Here is an 18,502-nt window from a genome sequence, read left to right on the forward strand (position 1 = left end):
CTATGTTTAAACCCTGTAGTGCATACTGTTGTTTCCACGCCAAGCTGAACAAATTCCAATCACCTAGACCAGGGATAGGGAAAGTGTAGCCCTCTCTATGTTTTGGTCTTCAGCCCCCATCAGTAGGATATATGCATAAACCAGCATGGTCAATGGTCAGGGATGATGGGAGTCCAACAACATCTGGACTCTGGAGGGTTACACTGGTTCCTTACCCATGAGCTAGGCTTTGCTCAGTAAATGCAATTCTCCGAGAAAGAAATCAAGGGCAGCATAGAAAAAATCAAGACATTCAAGATACAGGAAACTGTCAAAAGGGCAAATTGTTAAAGGATATTCTTCACACTGAACTTTGCATCTTGTACGAAATTAACGAGAAGGTATTTTAAGTCCCTGTGATGGCTGATCTTATCTAACAGTCAGCTATGAATATTATTACCACATTTGGGTATTTGCAGACAGCCTCTGTGTCATGAAAGTACAAGTTTATTAAATATAAGACAAGCATCTCTCTATACAAAGCTCAGGTAAAGCCAGAATGAAGAGTCCTGAGTCATTGTTCTTTTTTCCTTTTTTTACATGGCTATGGAGCTTAATGGCTTTGGAACTATGCACCTTGCCCTCCTCCCCATGAATTCAGATGCCAGAAATGTTTCTTCGTGTGTACTGCTTGACTTACAGTCATTTAACAGGTCAGTTATCATCCTAGGGTGACAACCAAGGCATAAGAAAATGACAGATTCTGTATTCTTCCCATTAACTCCCTTTTCAAATTACAGTATATCTGAAGAAGTGTGCATGCACACGGAAGCTCATACCAAGAAGAAACTTAGTTGGTCTCTAAGGTGCTACTGGAAGGATTTTTTTTTTTTTACTATGGCAGACCAACACGGCTACCTACCTGTAACTGGAACTATGATCACAGTACCTGATGAGCATTCACAATGTTACATGAAAGATGGAACTAGTTGAAACAACAGGAAGAACATCCAAGAAGAATGAGGGGAAAGCTCCACAATCCTATGGACAATTACCTTGGAGTAAGCCCCATTCAACTTACCGTAAGTTTGGCTTCCTTCTGAGTAAACATGTATAGGCTTGTCCAGTAACTGACTTACTTTACTTGGACCTTACTCAAAACCTTACTGTGCTACTAATCTAGATGGAGCTATAGGAGTGTAAGAAGCAGTTGAATTCAAACATGTTGGGATTCAATATACAAATGCGAGTACATTTAAGCTAATCTATTTCCCCAAATTGAAAAAGACTCAAATTGTTAAGTATACTCTGCCCAAGAAATCCTAATTTAAAACAACAACAACAACAACCACCAGCACGTATTAGTTAATGTCTATGGATTACACACTCTCTGTGCTTAACATAGGAATAGGGCAGCTTTACCAATGTCATTTTTTTTTAAACCAGACTTTTGCTTTACCAGTAAGATATATCCATCTATCTACATGAAGTATAGGCATCCTTAGGCACATTTCCGAGTCATATCTGTAAATGGTTATGGCTCATTTATAAAAAGCAATTATGGGGGCACCAATCTGAAATGGGAACTGTGAAGTAAGGAATGGGGGGGGGTATTACAAATAGGTCATTGGCAACATGTTTTAGTTTTTTTAACAGAATGTATTGGATTATCTCCAGAAAGGTAAATTGAGATTAAACAGGAGGAAATTTAGGGTGGCATTTTTACACCAATGATGTTATGTGGCTGCTGCAAAAAAACTTCCATGTATGAGAGGAGTAGCGATCCCAGAATAAATACGGTACCCATCTGGAAGCACCCAGTAGCATGAGGTAACAATTAAGGTAGAAAATGCAGCTTATCCATCATGTGTATATGATCTATCCCAGGGACTATGTGAAATTTAATATTAGCATACCCTAAAGAACCCAGCAGCCATTTTGATTAAGCAAAATCTAAAGATCTATGTGCAAAAATACTGCTATAGTTCCTAAGTTTGCAGCGCACAGTAGAGACAAAGAAAAATGTTGTTTCCAAATCTCATTGGGAATGAAAGCATATGAATCTGAAGCAATGCTACTATTTCCCCAGGCTATCATTTTCCAAAAGATACTTGACTTCAGAGACCCAATACTTCAAAATTCCACTCATATAGCCCACAGATATTCCAATCTTTTAGTAGTCCTCAACAGTTATCTAGAAATCTCTTCATTTCATGCGTTTGCTTTTTATGCTGAAACATAATTTAACATTTTCTACTTACACACACAAACAAACACACACACACACACACACACACACACACACAGAGAGAGAGAGAGAGAGAGAGAGAGAGAGATTGTGTTAAGACTGTCTGACATAACTGAAATTGCCATAGGGCTATCAACTTGAATAGGCATACAAGATAGATAAAATAAATAGGTATCTAGAGATATCTTGAATTTTCCTGAAGACAACATATGGATAATGCTCTCTTCAAGTTTCCTGTAACTGAACATGCAACTGGAAACACAGAACTTCCCTTTATGCTACAATTGTCATTTTTAATAGATCTGCCACATTTAAAAAGCAGATCTCATTGCATATCCTCCCCTCATGTAGGCACACCTAAAAATGTGTCTGGGAGAAATTAAATAATCTAAATATGCTGATTCCTGAATAGTTTCTATAAATATGAATTTCTTTTGTATCTATAGATATTTTTGAACAAGCCCATTTTTATTTTTGAGCCTTCAACATTTCTGGCAGTTCTGTCTTTTTAATTTTACCATCTACACACTCAGAATATATTACCAACTTCAAATAAAATATCCCAAAATGAACTGTTTTTCATAATTTTAATGTAGGTTTATTTTTCTCTCTGTGTTTATATATTTGAAAAAAATCTATATCCCACATTCATATAGAAAAATTCTGTATGCCATATTTTTAAGATTCCCTTTTCTACAGCACTTGACACATTTTCAGTGGATATAATTCTCCCTCTCTAGGATTCACTTTGCCACCCAAATGGGTGGTGATGTCAGCTAATCAGAGCTATTAGTTTCCTTCACTATTCTCTTGAAGGAAGGGATGTGCTCATGTGGGTCCCTTGCTTCTTTTAAACACAAGCCAGTTTTTCACAGCCACTGCCTACCACTAAAGTTGAGCTAAAATGAAGCAGCCCAGTAGGACAAAAACAAAAAACAAAAACTCCTGTTATAGGTGCCCAGGATGCCACCCTAAATCCCATTTCTGTGTATTATTGTTCTGAGTTGATCGCCTTATGTCATGTTCCATTTGGGGAAATGTTAACTTTCATACCTGCCTCCATAAGCGGTATTTTTCTAGAAAAAGAGGTGCAGGAACTCACCATGAACGACTCCCTTGTTTCTATTAGAATGGCAATGGTAACCACCTGTGAGGAGCCAGAACTGTGTTCCGGAGAGTTCCGGCGGGGTGTGTGTGAAGCCTTGCCTTCATAAATGGTACTTCATCTACCTCATACGCAGTGAAGGTTGGTCTAATAGAATTAATGGGGAATGCCACCCCCTACTGAAAATGAAATATTCCCCTCAAATCTCACAGCCACACCATCTCCCCCCCCCCCACTGTATACTTCCATGAACTCGCATTAACTTATTGTCCTCTGGCCATTTAGCTCTATCTACCACTCCTAATACAAAAAGTACAACTATAGCAATGAGGTCCTCTAAGCAGAAAACCAGGTGACTGATCAAGCTGTTAAGAAAGGTAGCCCTAGGGCCTATCTAGTTACCTTTCCTCTACGCTTTCCAGGCACACTCCACACTTTAAAGCCCAATGTCCGAGTTTTAAGCAAACAGCAATTGAGAGAGAGACATGGCCTGTGGCTGTGTTGCAACAACTCTGTACAGTATTAGCAATTTCCCTATATTCACTTATTAAAAGCTGCTGCGGCTGCTGGGTGGAATAGAGCAGGTAAGGTAGATCCGAGCCACAGCATTTCCAGAAAGGGTGTGTGGATCTGCTTCCAACCAGCCCCTCCCCTAGTAGGAAATATATATTGAATGCATAGGAATGGAGAAGAATGCCGTTACACAATTATTTCTACCTAGGGTTGCCATATTCCAAAGAGCAAAGAAGAGGACACACATTTGTAGGTGGGCCGGGGGGGGGGGGAAGAGAAGTAAGAAAAATAGTAGTAATAGTGTGTGTGCAGGTGTATTGAAATATTTAATAATGGTAACTAAAAATGAAAATGACATACCCTCCCAACATTTTCTGAGAAAAATTCAGAGCACCTCCCCATCTCACATCGGTCACCCCCTCCCTGCTAACCCCTTCCTTGCTCCCTCCTTCCCTCCCCTCTTACCTTTGCTGTCTTCGGCCTCCTGCTCACAAGACAGTGTGTCTCCAGAAGATGTGATACTAGGTGGCCCCAAGGAGGTTGCACAAGGCCTGGCGGCCGCCAGACACAATACAAATCCTAGAGCGGCCCCAGGAAGACAGCACAAGGTCTAAGTGAGCCCCGGAAGGCCACACGAGGCCTCACCTCAACGAGTCCTAGAGAGACCCTGGTACAAATAGTACAAAAAATAAAAATAAAAACCCAGACATTTTGCAAAATGTTAAAAATCCGCCTGGATGATTACTGTATACCTTTGAAAAAGAGGAAATGTCCAGGAGTATGGCAACCCTATTTCTACCTTGCTCTAAAACAGAGAGCTTCAGCTCTGTGGCTGTCTGGATATGACTATACATCCTTTTCCAAACCTGAAGATATTCTCCCAAATATCAGACATAATAGAGGTTGATTATGATTAGTCTGATGTGATGAAGTCTGCACATAAGCACACATTATTTCTTCACATTTTCAGGACTGAGCCATGCATTGCAAATATGTTCTGCTGTGCTCTGATGTGCCCTGGCTCAAATGAAACAATCATTTTTGGTCTGTTGTTTGGGACTACATCATCCTTTTAATTTAGGGGGGAAATATTTTGGATAATGAAAAGCCGGATTGATTTGGGAGTGAGGAAAACTGCATGCAACTGGAAGCACATTTTCTTCACATTTTAAACATTTTTGTGTTTAGCTTTTTGGCAACAGATGTATAAACAATAAATGAATTCCAAAATGTACACATCATTTGGTACGACTTAATTTCTAAATAAGAGGTATGGAGTCAATCTTGTCTGAAAATCATGAATGAGCCCTCTTACATGGAAGCTCTTTCCTGTCCTTAGATATGCAGAGAAGAATTTGATGTTTGTTTTTAGTGATAGTTACAGGTGGGTAGCCGTGTTGGTCTGCCATAGTCGAAACAAAATAGGAAATTCTTTCCAGTAGCACCTTAGAGACCAACTGAGTTTGTTCTTGGTATGAGCTTTCGTGTGCATGCACACTTCTTCAGATACACTGAAACAGAAGTCACCAGATCCTTAAATATAGTGGGGGAGTGGGGAGGGGTATTACTCAGAAGGGTGGTGGGAATGGGTGATTTACTTAGAAAGGAGATGTCTGTCTGTACCTGTTTTTAGTGATGTTGATGGTGTTTTAGAGGAGACAGTGGTACTCTGTGCATGTGTAATGGCCAGTGCTATTTTTTCAGAAAAAGAGGTGCTGGAACTCAAAATGAACTCATTGTTCTCTTATAATGGCAATGGTGCCCACCTGAGAATTGCCAGAGCTCAGTTCTGGTTCAAAAAAGCCCTGGTAATGGCACACTTTGATAAATAAGTGCTATTGTGATGAAAACAGAAAGAATAAAAATCGCAGCCCTACCAAGTCAGCATCTTACCAGACACCACTGCTTGGCTGTGAAACAGGAAAATAAATCCAGAAGCCTCTTTGGGAAGTATAGCTTATTTTCAGCTTATTTAGTTGTCTGTTCTGAATGAAATCGCTTCCACTTCAGTATGGTTGGCTCATGGCCGATTCAAACATGCAGATTTGACTGGGTACAGCACCCACAATGAAGTCACATGCCAGGCTTGCTTTTCAGCATAGGAGCCAAACCAGTATAAAAAAAAAGTATAGACAGGGTGACTGCTCTCATTACAAAATAAAATAATCTCCTGGGGCACAAAATGAGGTGAAAACCCCAACGAAGAGACTCTGCCTTTGAGTTTCTTCCCAGCCTTCTTCCCTTTTCTTCCAAGAGCCTTTACAGATGCATCTGGCTCTTCCTACCCGTCATAGGATTTCTCAATACCATGTTTCTCCTAAAATAAGACATAGCCATAAAATAAGCCATAGCAGGATTTCTATGCATTTGCGAAATATAAGCTATACCCTGAAAATAAGCCATAGTGACGTGGCACCTCCCATTAAAACAGCCTGGAGAGGCATGGCTATGCAGCGTACTGATGCGACGTGGTTAAAATATGACATCCCCTGAAAATAAGCCATACTGTGTTTTGTTGAGCGAAAAAATATATACCGGTATAAGATGGTGTCTTATTTTAGGAGAAACACGGATATAACTACCATTTCTCTTTCCAGTAGTCACAGAAAAGCTAACTTAAAAGTTTCATTGCCATCCTGCCAACCTCTATACATGACACTGGTGACTGGTTATCACTAAGAATGGGTCTGGGTTTTCTTTTTTAATCTTTTCCTTTAATCAGGCAACTTAATTTATTCCTCATTTTTGTCTAGCAGGAGAGACAATTTTATCAGCTGGGATCTGTCAGCTCTCTTCAGCCTCTTTTCTGCAATCCTATCTGAAAATGAGCTCTGCCAATGCAAATTCCTCTTTGGAATATAGTCTGTGGCTACAGATTGGCTTGGCTCATTTTATCCATTTAAGCAGCCATTATTTCTACCATTATTCTTGCAGAGAATTGAATTATTTCATCTTACTGCTTGCTGTTCAGTTTTTCTAGATTATGTTGTACATGTACACAAATCAGAAGGCTTGAAAATAATTGGAATAAATTAAGTAATAACTTCATTTCAGAGAAAGCTCTGCCTTAAGATGGAACATAGTATAAATCTGGGGTGGATAACCTCCAGCCCACAATGCCTTGGGCTCTGGCATCCCCTTCTTGACCCCACCCAGCAGTGAAGCTTAACAAAAAAAAGTGCCCCCATTTGTGAATGAGACCTATTTCCACCCCCTAAACTGAACTACCATTATTTTAGATAACTGACTTCCCTCAAATATTTAAAATATATTTTGCAGCAGAATGCAATGACATTTTCCTGGAATGTCATTGAATGAAAATGTTCTGCATTACTTTATTTTTTAAACCAGCCCACTCAAGCTTCCTTTCATGTGGTCCAGTCAACTTTTCTGCTGCTGATGACTTCGGTCTCAGACAAATGGAGGCCTTGCACTGATTAAGGCAAGCTGGTCCAACTGAAATTGTGTTTAGGATTATTCTTTCATCTGTTTCTCATGGAAGCCTCTTGTTCTTTCATAGTTTCAGCTAAGTCAAGGCTTTCACCCTTTGGAAAAAATGTGAAGCATCTATTCAACTCCCCCCAACCCACAAATGCAAGGGTGAGAGCAAATTTAAAAGGCAAAATGCATTTGTACAAGTGAAATGGAAATCTCATTAATTCAATATAACCATTAATAATGTGAATGAGGACACAAGCAATGGGCATAATTTATGAAAATAATAAATACTGGTACGAAGCTATGGATCTAGAAGCATTTAAGTGATAACCAGCTGTTACAGCATGCTAGAATACTGAAAGACAGGATAAATATTAGTAATAGATATTTAAAATTTACACGTATTATTTGCAACATAGCTGAAAGGTTGCTATTACCATAAGTGTCCAAATGGCACTAGAAATCATGTTATGCTGTACCTGCACGACAGAGCTTTAAATCTAGGGCAAAACAATTTTATCCATTTAGAAACTTTTATCCATGAGTGCAAAGTGATTGCATAGCTTTTCACATCTATTTATAAGGCTAATGGGAAACTACTGCTTAAGTGGCTTCTATCTTCTATAGGTGAACAGGAATATATGTAAGTAAAATAATTTTTGGTCAAATTTCAGCTTCTCAAGAAGAATAAACTTATTTTATCTGTTCAGTGCCCAGAAAGATAAATGCAACATTTTAATAGACAGGTTTCAAAATGGCTACTGAACAAAGCATAAAATGCATTTTCATGTATAAAAACGGGGGTGGGGGGTATTAAAACTTTTAAATCTTTCCTAATATAAACACCATTTGGTTATCATTACATAACAAATAAAGTTTTTGCAGATCAGTAGCTAGCTGAATGCCTAAGTGACTTATACATATCAATAAGTATAAACAATCAAAATACTAGATGGCTTATTTTACAGTCAGCTTGTGAAATGCTATTACATTTGTTCCTAGATCTTAAACATGTAATAATTGCTCAAGGTCTAAATAATGTGGCTTCTCCGTAGTGACGGAATAACTAATGAATTTGCTATACATCAGCAAAAAACCAGGAAAACTATTTAATTCATATTTTTAAACTACAATCACTGGATGAGAATACTCATAACCAGCGTTTGCCAACCTAGTGCCCTCCATACATCTGAGACTAGCTGGGGGCGGGGGGGGGGGAGCTGAAGTCAAAACCACTGAAGGCCACTAGGCTAGGGAAGAAGACTGCTCTTGTTTGGTACCTAACATGGCTCTTGCTTTAAAAATAGGAGGTCTGGGAGCTCCTAAAGCTACTTTCAGCAACAAAATTTTACCCTTTTCTATTAAAGTTTATAAGAGGCCATTTCCCTGGAAGGGAAACCACACTTCACTTCTATTCATCACCTCAAGTATCTCCTGGAATTCCCCCCAACATTTTCTCCACAGAATTATTGCAGTGTCATTAACATGGTTAGCGTACACATCAACATGATGAACATCTTTTGACATAATCCATTTACAGCTGCTGTACAGAAATTAAGCTTTGCTTTTTCATATTGAGGATTGATTGTGCCTACCAAAGCATAAAACCTAAAATGTGATATTAAAAAGAGCGTTAACAGATGAATGTGGTTGTTCAGACTAAACAAAAAACAAAACCCAACACCTATCCAAAAGGATTTACACAACTTGTGTTACTTCTTTAATATAAAAATGTTTTTTCCCCCTAAAAAACTTAATGAAACCTGATAAACTTTTATTTTAAAGAGTACACTGCATGAACATTTGCCATCGTTTGTCTTTAAACAGGAGCCTAAGAAACATAAGAGAACTATGCTAAACTAAACAAAGCAACAAATCTTAATTGGTTAGAGGCAACATCACACTTTTTGCAACACTACTTGGAAAAAGAAAAGCGCCGCTTTGTCATGGCTTCACAGTTCCAGTTTACTTGTATAAAATGTTAGATTTGAAAGGTACCTATCAAACAAGGTGGCTTTCCATTGATTCTACACTTTTTTTTTTCATCTAACCCTTTGGATTAAATCTGTTCTCAGTTTCCACAAAGCAAAATTCAACTTGTCAAGTACAAAACAAATCTGAGTCCATGATGTGGCATTCCAAAAAAAATGCACATAAGTATTTACAGGATGTTTACAATAACTTTTTGCAAATGTCCCACACACATTGTTTTGTAGAACTGTAAACAACATGGTATTCTCTCAGTCTTTAAATCACGGCCGTGGTCTTTTAGGAGGTGGCGGTGGCATGAGTTCAGTGTCAGGATCCAGGTGATGCTTGCGGGTCTGTCCTGGAGCTGCTGCTGTACATTTTTCAATGAAGTCAAAAAGGATTTCCTTTGTCACTGGATGTCGTATGCTATTACACACAGCTGTCAGGGGTGCGGGGAGAGAAACACAGTCAAATAACTGTGATAATAACACACTTGAATAGTCATGTGATAAAGTCAACTTTTCCTAAGTTGAATATAGCTAGTCAATTTAGGGCATCCGTCCTAAGCAGTAAGCCATTGGCACAGTCCACACATAATACTATGGCAGGATATCATGTGATTTAAACAAGCCTCAGGGAGTCCAGGAGTAGCACTCCTGTTCCCCTCTCAGCCAAGAGATTGTACAAACCAAAATTTGGTTTCCTGTTGTCTGATTCTGGTCATTATACACAAATCAGGAACTATCATTTAAAAGAAACAGGCCAGCTTTATAAGCCAATTTTGAAGTTGGCTTGTTTTGCAAATGACCTCTGTAGTAAGTTATAAACATTACATGTACAGTATGGAAGTACCCTAAAAGCAGTGTTGATCCAAATATTTCATGATGAACACAAATGTCACAAAATTGTCATATTTTGGAGTGAATCACACTCCCTTAATTACACAGGGTTGTATCCAACAAAGTAATCCCACCTACACAACATACAGTGAGGGGAGACTCATGGGCTGGAGTTACAGTGAGGGGAAAAAGTATTTGATCCCCTGCTAAATTTGCCCATTTGTCCTCTGATGAAGAATCACCAGTCCATAATTTTAATGGTAGGTTTATTGTAGCTGTGAGAGACAGAATAACAACAAGAAAACCCCCAAAAACCCAGAAGACAAAAGTCAGAGATTGATGCGCATTATAATGAGTGAAATAAGTATTTGATCCCTTTGCAAAAGATGACTTAGTACTTGGTGGCAAAACCCTTGTTGGCAATTACAGAGGTCAGATGTTTCTTGTAGGTGGCCACCAGGTTTGCACACAACTCGGGAGGTATTTTGTCCCACTCCTCTTTGCAGATCCTCTCCAAGTCAGTAAGATTTTGAGGCTGATGTGTAGGTACTCGAACCTTCAGCTCCCTCCACAGATTTTCGATGGGATTAAGGTCTGGAGACTGGCTAGGCCACTCCAGGACCTTAATGTGCTTCTTCTTGAACCACTCCTTTGTTGCCTTGGCCATGTGTTTTGGGTCATTGTCATGCTGGAATACCCATCCTCAACCCATTTTCAATGTCCTGGCTGAGGGAAGGAGGTGCTCACAAGATTTGACGATACATGGTCCCATCCATTGTCCCTTCGGTGCGGTAAAGGTGTCCTGTCCCCTTAGCAGAAAAAACACCCCCAAAGCATAATATGTCCCCCTCCATGTTTGATGGTGGGGGTGGTGTTCTTGGGGTAGTAGGCAGCATTCCTTCTCCTCCAAACATGGTGAGTTGAGTTGAGTTGATGCCAAAGAGCTTGAATTTGGTCTCATCTGACCACAACACTTTCACCCACTTCTCCTCTGGGTCATTCAGATGTGCATTGGCAAACTGCAGACGGGCCTGTACACGTGCTATCTTGAGCAAGGGGACCTTGTGGGCTCTGCAACATCTCAGTCCTTCACGGCGTAGTGTGTTACCAACTGTTTTCATAGTGAGTATGGTCCCAGCTGCCCTGAGATCATTGACAAGTTCCCCCCCGTGTAGTTCTGGGCTGCTTCATCACTGTTCTCATGATCATTGCAACTCCAAGAGATGAGATCTTGCATGGAGCCCCAGACTGAGGGAGGTTGACAGTTATTTTGTGTTTCTTCCATTTGCGAATTGTTGCACCAACTGTTGTCACCTTCTCACCAAGCTGCTTGGCAATAGTCTTGTAGCCCAGTCCAGCCTTGTGCAGGTCTACAATCTTGTCCCTGACATCCTTGAACAGCTCTTTGGTCTTGGTCATGGTGGCTACTTTGGAATCTGCTGGATTGATTGCTTCTGTCGACAGGTGTCTTTTGTACAGGTACTGTAAGGAGCTGGGATTACAGGTAAAACCTCTCCCTTACAGCAGCTGCTTCTAATCTCAGCTCATTACATACAGTGAAGATACCAGGTAGCCTGACATCTGGCTGGTTGGTAGGGGATCAAATACTTATTTCACTCATTATAATGCACATCAATCTCTGACTTTTGTCTTCTGGGTTTCTGGGGTTTTTCCTGTTGTTATTTTGTCTCTCACAGCTACAATAAACCTACCATTAAAATTATGGACTGGTGATTTCTTCATCAGAGGACAAATGGGCAAATTTAGCAGGGGATCAAATATTTTTTCCCCTCACTGTAACTCCAGCCCATGAGTCCCCCAAATCTGCTCTGGAGGGTTGAAAGACCCCCAGAACAAATCTGGAGGGTGCACAAAGGAGGAAAGGAAGTGGACATTCCATTGCAAAAAGTGAAGTCCTTGCATGAATGCCCTCCCTGAGCCCTCATTTTGCTCCCCTACCATGTTGTTCTGTCAGGTGACACTGGTAGAGAAGAGCCCCACTGGTTCCAGCATGGCAGCCAGTAAACTACCACCGGTGGTTTTGCCACAATCAGTGTCCAGTAGAAAACATTTTGGTGCACTGGAGACTTTTCAATCTGCTGAGCCACCTCTGCCTGGAGCAATAACAGCAAAAAAGGCACAAAATCCACCCCACCCCACCCATTCTACCCTGGATGGCAGGGCCTCAGACATGGGAGAGGATCTTCCATTCTGCTCCACACCTCCCTATCATCAGTCAGGTATGATCTGCCCATCATTCTAGTTTCCTGGCCCTGCAGTATGATTTGCTATGGTAAAACCACAAAAAGGTGAGATGAGGACTTATGGTTGAACTTTGCATCTGCTTTATGAAAATGTAAACACAAAGGCTATCATTCACCTAACAAACAAGGGCTTCTGCTTGTGCAACAGGGCTTTCCCCTTTCCCCCTTGTGCCTCCCAAAATTGCCTTGGGAGTAGGGGTCATAAGAACTCCCAGATCAGTGACGTGAATCAAAATTTTAGGTCAGAATTACCGGTAATTAATTGGAAGTATCCTTCTCATTAAAGAAATGGCCTCTCTTCAGGTTGCAATTGGCATAGCAAGAAAAGGAGTGCAACTGCTGTTATGAGTTGTGCCATTCTTATTGGCCCCAGCAATTACCAACTCTCTCACCTGTTTGTATAGCCATACCTCGTGTTGCGTTAGGTTCATCTTGCGTCTTTTCAGCTTGCGAACGCAGGAAACCGCTCTATCACACTGCGCACGTGTGCAGAAGCGGCGCTCTAGTTACGGACTTTTCGGGGTGAAAGTGGCACCCCAGAACGGATCCAGTCCATAACTGGAGGTACCACTGTATATGTGAGTAAATATCAGTGGGCTCTAGCCTGCAAAGGCTTATGTCACAATGGAATTGTTAGCCTTTTTTGGTGCCAGAACAGAAGACACTTGCTGTTTTGGCTACAACAGACTAACATGGCTACCCCAGAGGAATTTTTCAGTAGTTTCAATAGTATCTGAAATGTGCAGAGCTGAAATCCATTACTGAGGAGTTAATAAATTTGTGTCTTGTAGTCTGTTTGACACAAAGAATAATAGTTAAAATACCTATATCACACAAGCTTGCATTAATTTTAAAATTCTTATTTTTGCCTTGAGAATGAAAGCTGCTGCCTTGCACTTTTCATAATGTCCTTTTATTATTTGAAGGAGAATTAGAGTATGTCACAGTCTCATAAAGGACATACTCCCCCACCCCCACCCCTGCAGCCTTCATTTGTTTTATTCCCTATTGTTTGCATACTATTTTGGGATCTGAAAATTACTATTTCTCCTCCTAATTTAGTCTTCTTCCATCTGGTGAACAATGATTGCGCCATTTTGAATAGAACTGAAATTATCAAGGATTTTTGTTCCACAAGTTCAGCTTATATAGTACATTCATGTGCCAAGCTACCTGTTCTCTGTACATCAGTGGAACACAACCCAACATTGTGAATATGTTTTGTCAGTCCACCCTAGACAAAAATGGTTATTTTAAAGCAGTCGCAATTCAAACTCAAGTTCTGAACTCAAATTTTTTTTTTTTTTTTTTAAACATATTTATTGATTTTCCAACATATATTTCCAATTACCAAACAAATTACAATGCCAAATTAATTATACAATTCCAATTATAACAATTCCAATTATGCCAAATTTTTAACTTGTGAATTCCCCATGTCTCGGACTCCGGAGCGCTTTCTTATGATCTTTTCCAGTTGCTTCATAAAGTCAATATTTTCACAGCCTCTGATAAATGCCAGCAAGCAGACACTCTTATAGTAAATAATGTCTCTGTGTGGAAAAAGCCATCCTCTCCCAATATCGCATTTCGGCTGACGCCATCTTGAAAGTCTCTCATAAATCAAACTTGTAAATCAAACTGCGACACACCAATTTCTTTCCCTGTGAGCCGTCCCCACTCCTTTCCGGGAGGGCCAGACCCTCGTAAATTCCACTATCAATCGTCCATCAAATCCGGCTTCTCCCTTTGAAGTGGTGTACAGCTCCACAGGCTATCATCAGCACTCGGCAGTTAATTCTAGCTGCGTCACAGCCAGCCGAGGATCCTCCATTTCTGTTGAGTCAAGTCCAGATCAAGTTTCACCTCCACACAGTTTATTTTTGTAATTTCCATTCTAATTTCCATTCTGTCTTTAAAGTCCACTTGCCATTTGCCTGTGAAAGTGGATTTTCTAGGGGGAGGTTTCGCCCGTGTTAAGTAAATATTGAGGCAAAACAAACGGAGATTCCAGAGCTTACCCCCCCTTCTTTTCCCTCCTTCACATACCAATGTAAAGTCCGCGTCTTCTTCCAATCTTCATTCTTAATCACTCAGGGCTGCAGTTAGCAACATTCTTCCCACTCCTTTGTCCGAGACATGCCCAAAATCTTTAAACAAATTTATATATCCAATTAAAGGGAGCGTGCACGAACGGGGCCGGCTCCAGGAGCTGCATCTGAAAACGAGCCCTATGTGCCCAGACTCCCCCACCGGTCCCGAAGGACCCAAAGCGGGTTAAGGAGTACCGCGGGCAAAGGCAGCCCTCCCCGTCGTCCCGGGGAGGTGGGAGGCTGCTTACTCCCATCGCAGCCGCCAAATTAACTCGTGATAGATAGCAAAGATGTTAAAGTCCGCCATCCTCCCGCTGTGCACGCCGGGAACTCCTGAACTCAAATTTTAACCAGTGTCATTAAAACATTGATGCTATTAAAGCAATTTAGCTGAGTATAAAGTCCTTGAAAAGATGCCCTTACTGAAGCAGGGCAAATATAAAATGCTGAAATATTGGACCAATTATTGCACTCACCCATTGCAGTGTTGTAGGCATTTGGAAAGCTTTTGTCTATCCGTTGTCTCATGAAGACCCAGCTGTTGTTTTCAAACTTGCATTCTATAATCTTATTGTCATATTGTTTCAAGTCTTTTGTTACCTGTTTAAATAAATAAATAAATAAATAAGAGTTTTACATTTGTCAAAGATGGGGAAAGTCAAACATTTCTTTCTTAAGCCAGGATACTTAAAACTACCAATGCACATTTCACATAGCTATGAAACTTTTTTCCAATGTGTACAATATACTATGGATATTGCCCCGTCCCACTGCCAGCAAAATATGAAGGAGTTTTAGACAAGACCAGGAAGTAGCTATTTTTGGCTCCTGCTAGAAAATGCACATAAGGGTAGAAACAGCAGTACTATCCAGATAACAAGGGAAAGACTGAACATCAACCCCCCACCACATCTCATAGAATTGCAGAGTTGGATGGGCCCCCATCAATCATCTATTCCACCCCCCTGCAATGCTGTTGAAATCGTTAAGAACTGCACCAGATTATGCGGTAGGGGCATATAAGAGTTCATCTGCTGCAAAGTGAGCTCCGCCCTGAGAAAATGGAAAACTCCTGGATTCCTGAGTGGGCACATGTATCTCCGCATCAACCACAGGCCCTCCAAAAGTCGCAGGAATATTCAGAGCACAGGGAAGAGACTGATCATTATTCGCCACCCAAATCCCCAAATTTCTGTTGTTGCACCGGAACATGAGACAGTAGGGCATATGAGAATCATCTCCTGAGTCAGATTTAATAGAAAAGTAGAGCTTAGCATCATCAGCATACTGATGCCTTGTGCCCTGATGGTTGCTTCCAACAGCTTCATATAGATGTTAAATAGCACTGGGGACAGAATTGTGCCCTGTGGTACCCTGCAGCTTACGCTGCCAAGATGTAGACATGCAGCCTTCCCAATGCTATTCTCTGGCAACAGTCATGCAGGTAGGAGTGGATCCACCATAAAAGAGTAACTCCAACTTCCAAACCCATGAAGACAGTCCAGGAGGATGCCATGGTCCATGGTATCAAAAGCCACTGAGATATCCAGCAGCAACAGCAGCAGCAGCAGCAGCAGCAGCAGCAGCAGGGTTGCACTCCCCCATCTCTCCCTCAAAGGAGTTCATTTGCCAGGGTGGTCAGGGCTGATTTCATGCCAAACCTGGTCTATGGTCTGCTGTGATAAGTTCACTAGGAATTAATATCACTCTGACGGTGAACAATTTTGCCCTCGATGCCTAGTGAACTTATCACAGTAGGGTGGTTCCAGTGCCCCACTGACTGGAGCAAGTAGTACCAACTTTTAAACCACTCAAAAGAGCTCTGCTGGGTGGCTCATTGAGTATGCAAGTGGACCTATTTCTGCTTCCATCATCGCTATGTGATAGTTGCGGTTTTGCATTCTAATCACTGTTTGATTGGCTCCGAAGTTTTAAAGTTGTAGTTGCAGTGGTCATGAATTGTGCCAACAATAACTCCAAGGGGTTATAATGATGGCACATAGGGGATTACAGGCAGCAGGAGCGGGAGAGGGAGAGGAAGGGGAAGTTCTGTTGCACACATGGAACTCTGTGGTGTGAACTGAACTTCAGTGTTGGATACAATGCTAACTGTTTTAAGCTATAAATACCGCAGACTAGCAATGAGAAAAGTGGATCAACCTGGCACTGAACCTTAGCAGTGTCAGCGTGCCCCTAGTTTCAAAGCCTCAATGCATTATACTTCCTACCTTATACCATTCTACCACACACACACACACACACACACACACACCAACTTTCTTTCTGCTGTGAAAATTCCCCTAGTGTCTTTACATATCAAATGTCTGGAGTACTCCACAGGCTTTTTTAAAAAAATCATTCATTACTTCCCAACCAGAGACAGATATATTCCAAAAAATTATTTTACTATTAAATTATTCAGAGAACCGCTTAAGCTCACTAGCTTCCTTTTTGTTTTGGGCACCATACTCTATGCATGTTATTAGCCACTGCAAAATTTCTGAGTAACTATGGCAACTCCAGTTGTTGAGAACATTTCATTTTTCTTAACAAGAATGTCGTTATGATTGGGTCCATCGCCACTTGATGAAATATTTGCTGTGCTGCAGTTTGAGAAAAGAAGAGTCTAGACTGAACAGTGTATTTCAGAAGTATTTTTTCCTCACCAACAAACAATAATGAATATTTCAATTTCACTAGCATTCATTTTGATCTATATTATCTATCAACACACAAGTAAATAGAGGATTTTGCTGCTGAATAATGTGAGCATTATTTTGTTTTGAAAGTGTGTTACAAACTTCCACATCATTTTTTGTAGGGTATAGCATATTATCAACTTATTCTGACCAAAACTGTACATGATGCACAATTGAGAGTCTGGTTTAAAATGTTGTTTTTCTTCCCTTAGTTCTGCTGGCCAAGCTTCCTCCACCCCAAAGAACCAAAACAGTAATTTACTCAGCAGGCATTAGGATGGCTAAATTGATTTCTGAAAAAGGAAACTGTGGAACTTTATTTTTCTAGGAGAGGTGATACCATGAGAAGCGTTTGGCTTTTACACAGCCATGGAGCTACTACAAGCCCAGTTTTGTAGAATCATTCTCATCTTGCTTGCTTAACTCCCTGGTGTGTCGATCTTTCCTTCTCAGTAATCCTCCTTTGTACAGAACATTACACATTCCTCTATGTGTGAGGAAAGCATTTTTCAAACAGATGTTTTGCAACCATGGACTCGGCTAGCATAAAAGTCACACTCAGGAAAATACAACATCCTTTTCTAATCCACAGTGAATATGTTTAAACACAGGAAGAAACTTGAGGCTGTGTAATGACTTGGAAATGAATATTAACTGGCAGTGGCTGCCAAATAAATTTGGTATTTATATACATTTTTTCCTGTTGGAGCGGGAAAAGGTTGTTAGTGAACCACCTGCTTGATGGAGAAAGAAGGGGGTGAGGGAAGATATTCTGTTGCAGCCAAAGACTTTCACAAAACTAGAACTCTCTGTAAGGCTTCGTCATTGATCATTCTTGCAGTGTTCACAGGATGAGAATAGCAGAAAATTATGTGGTTGCTCTATTTGACTGTGACAATTAAGCAGTATTAACTATCTTATGTACTAACTTGCTTGGCCATTCATTAGCAATCTGGAAGACAAATCTTTCCAGAAAATGCTAACATCTGCCAGTGCAATGGCCTAAATCCATTTTCCCAACAGAAACTGCTGATCAGTTTAAAACAATAAAAAGTTACCATAATTACTCTGAACATGGAAGGAGGGATGGGAGGAGGCAAGAATAAACACTGGGCTAATTATACCCTGTATCATTTTAAGTGACTGCTGTCTACCATATCACTCACTTATTTTGCAAGCAGTAAAAGCAAGCAAGGTGATGATAATAATAGGTTAACTGTATAATTCTATACATGCCAGCCTAAAGAAAGTCTCAGTTGAATTCAAATGGCTTACTAGTACCTGGTAAGCAGGTATAGGATTGAAGCGACTACTGCATGATAAACCTAGTGGGAAGACAAAGTGATGCATGGT

The 18,502-nt window shown here is 40.5% G+C and overlaps 1 protein-coding gene across 3 annotated transcripts in view; it reads right to left on the reverse strand.

Moving 5' to 3' along the window:
* Positions 1-9,036: 9,036 nt before the first annotated feature.
* Positions 9,037-18,502, reverse strand: part of RNGTT (RNA guanylyltransferase and 5'-phosphatase) — a 118,255-nt gene continuing 108,789 nt past the window's right edge. For all 3 annotated transcript variants that reach the window (XM_033143395.1, XM_033143396.1, XM_033143394.1), the window contains 2 exons: positions 14,927-15,050; positions 9,037-9,693 (listed from right to left, as the gene is read on the reverse strand). In XM_033143395.1, coding sequence (XP_032999286.1) covers positions 9,536-9,693; positions 14,927-15,050 — 282 coding nt within the window. In that variant the 3' untranslated portion in view covers positions 9,037-9,535. The remainder of the gene's footprint in view (positions 9,694-14,926; positions 15,051-18,502) is intronic.

The sequence above is a fragment of the Lacerta agilis genome, chromosome 3 (genome assembly GCF_009819535.1).
Source record: "Lacerta agilis isolate rLacAgi1 chromosome 3, rLacAgi1.pri, whole genome shotgun sequence".
In the NCBI taxonomy this organism is placed as follows: Eukaryota; Metazoa; Chordata; class Lepidosauria; order Squamata; family Lacertidae; genus Lacerta; species Lacerta agilis.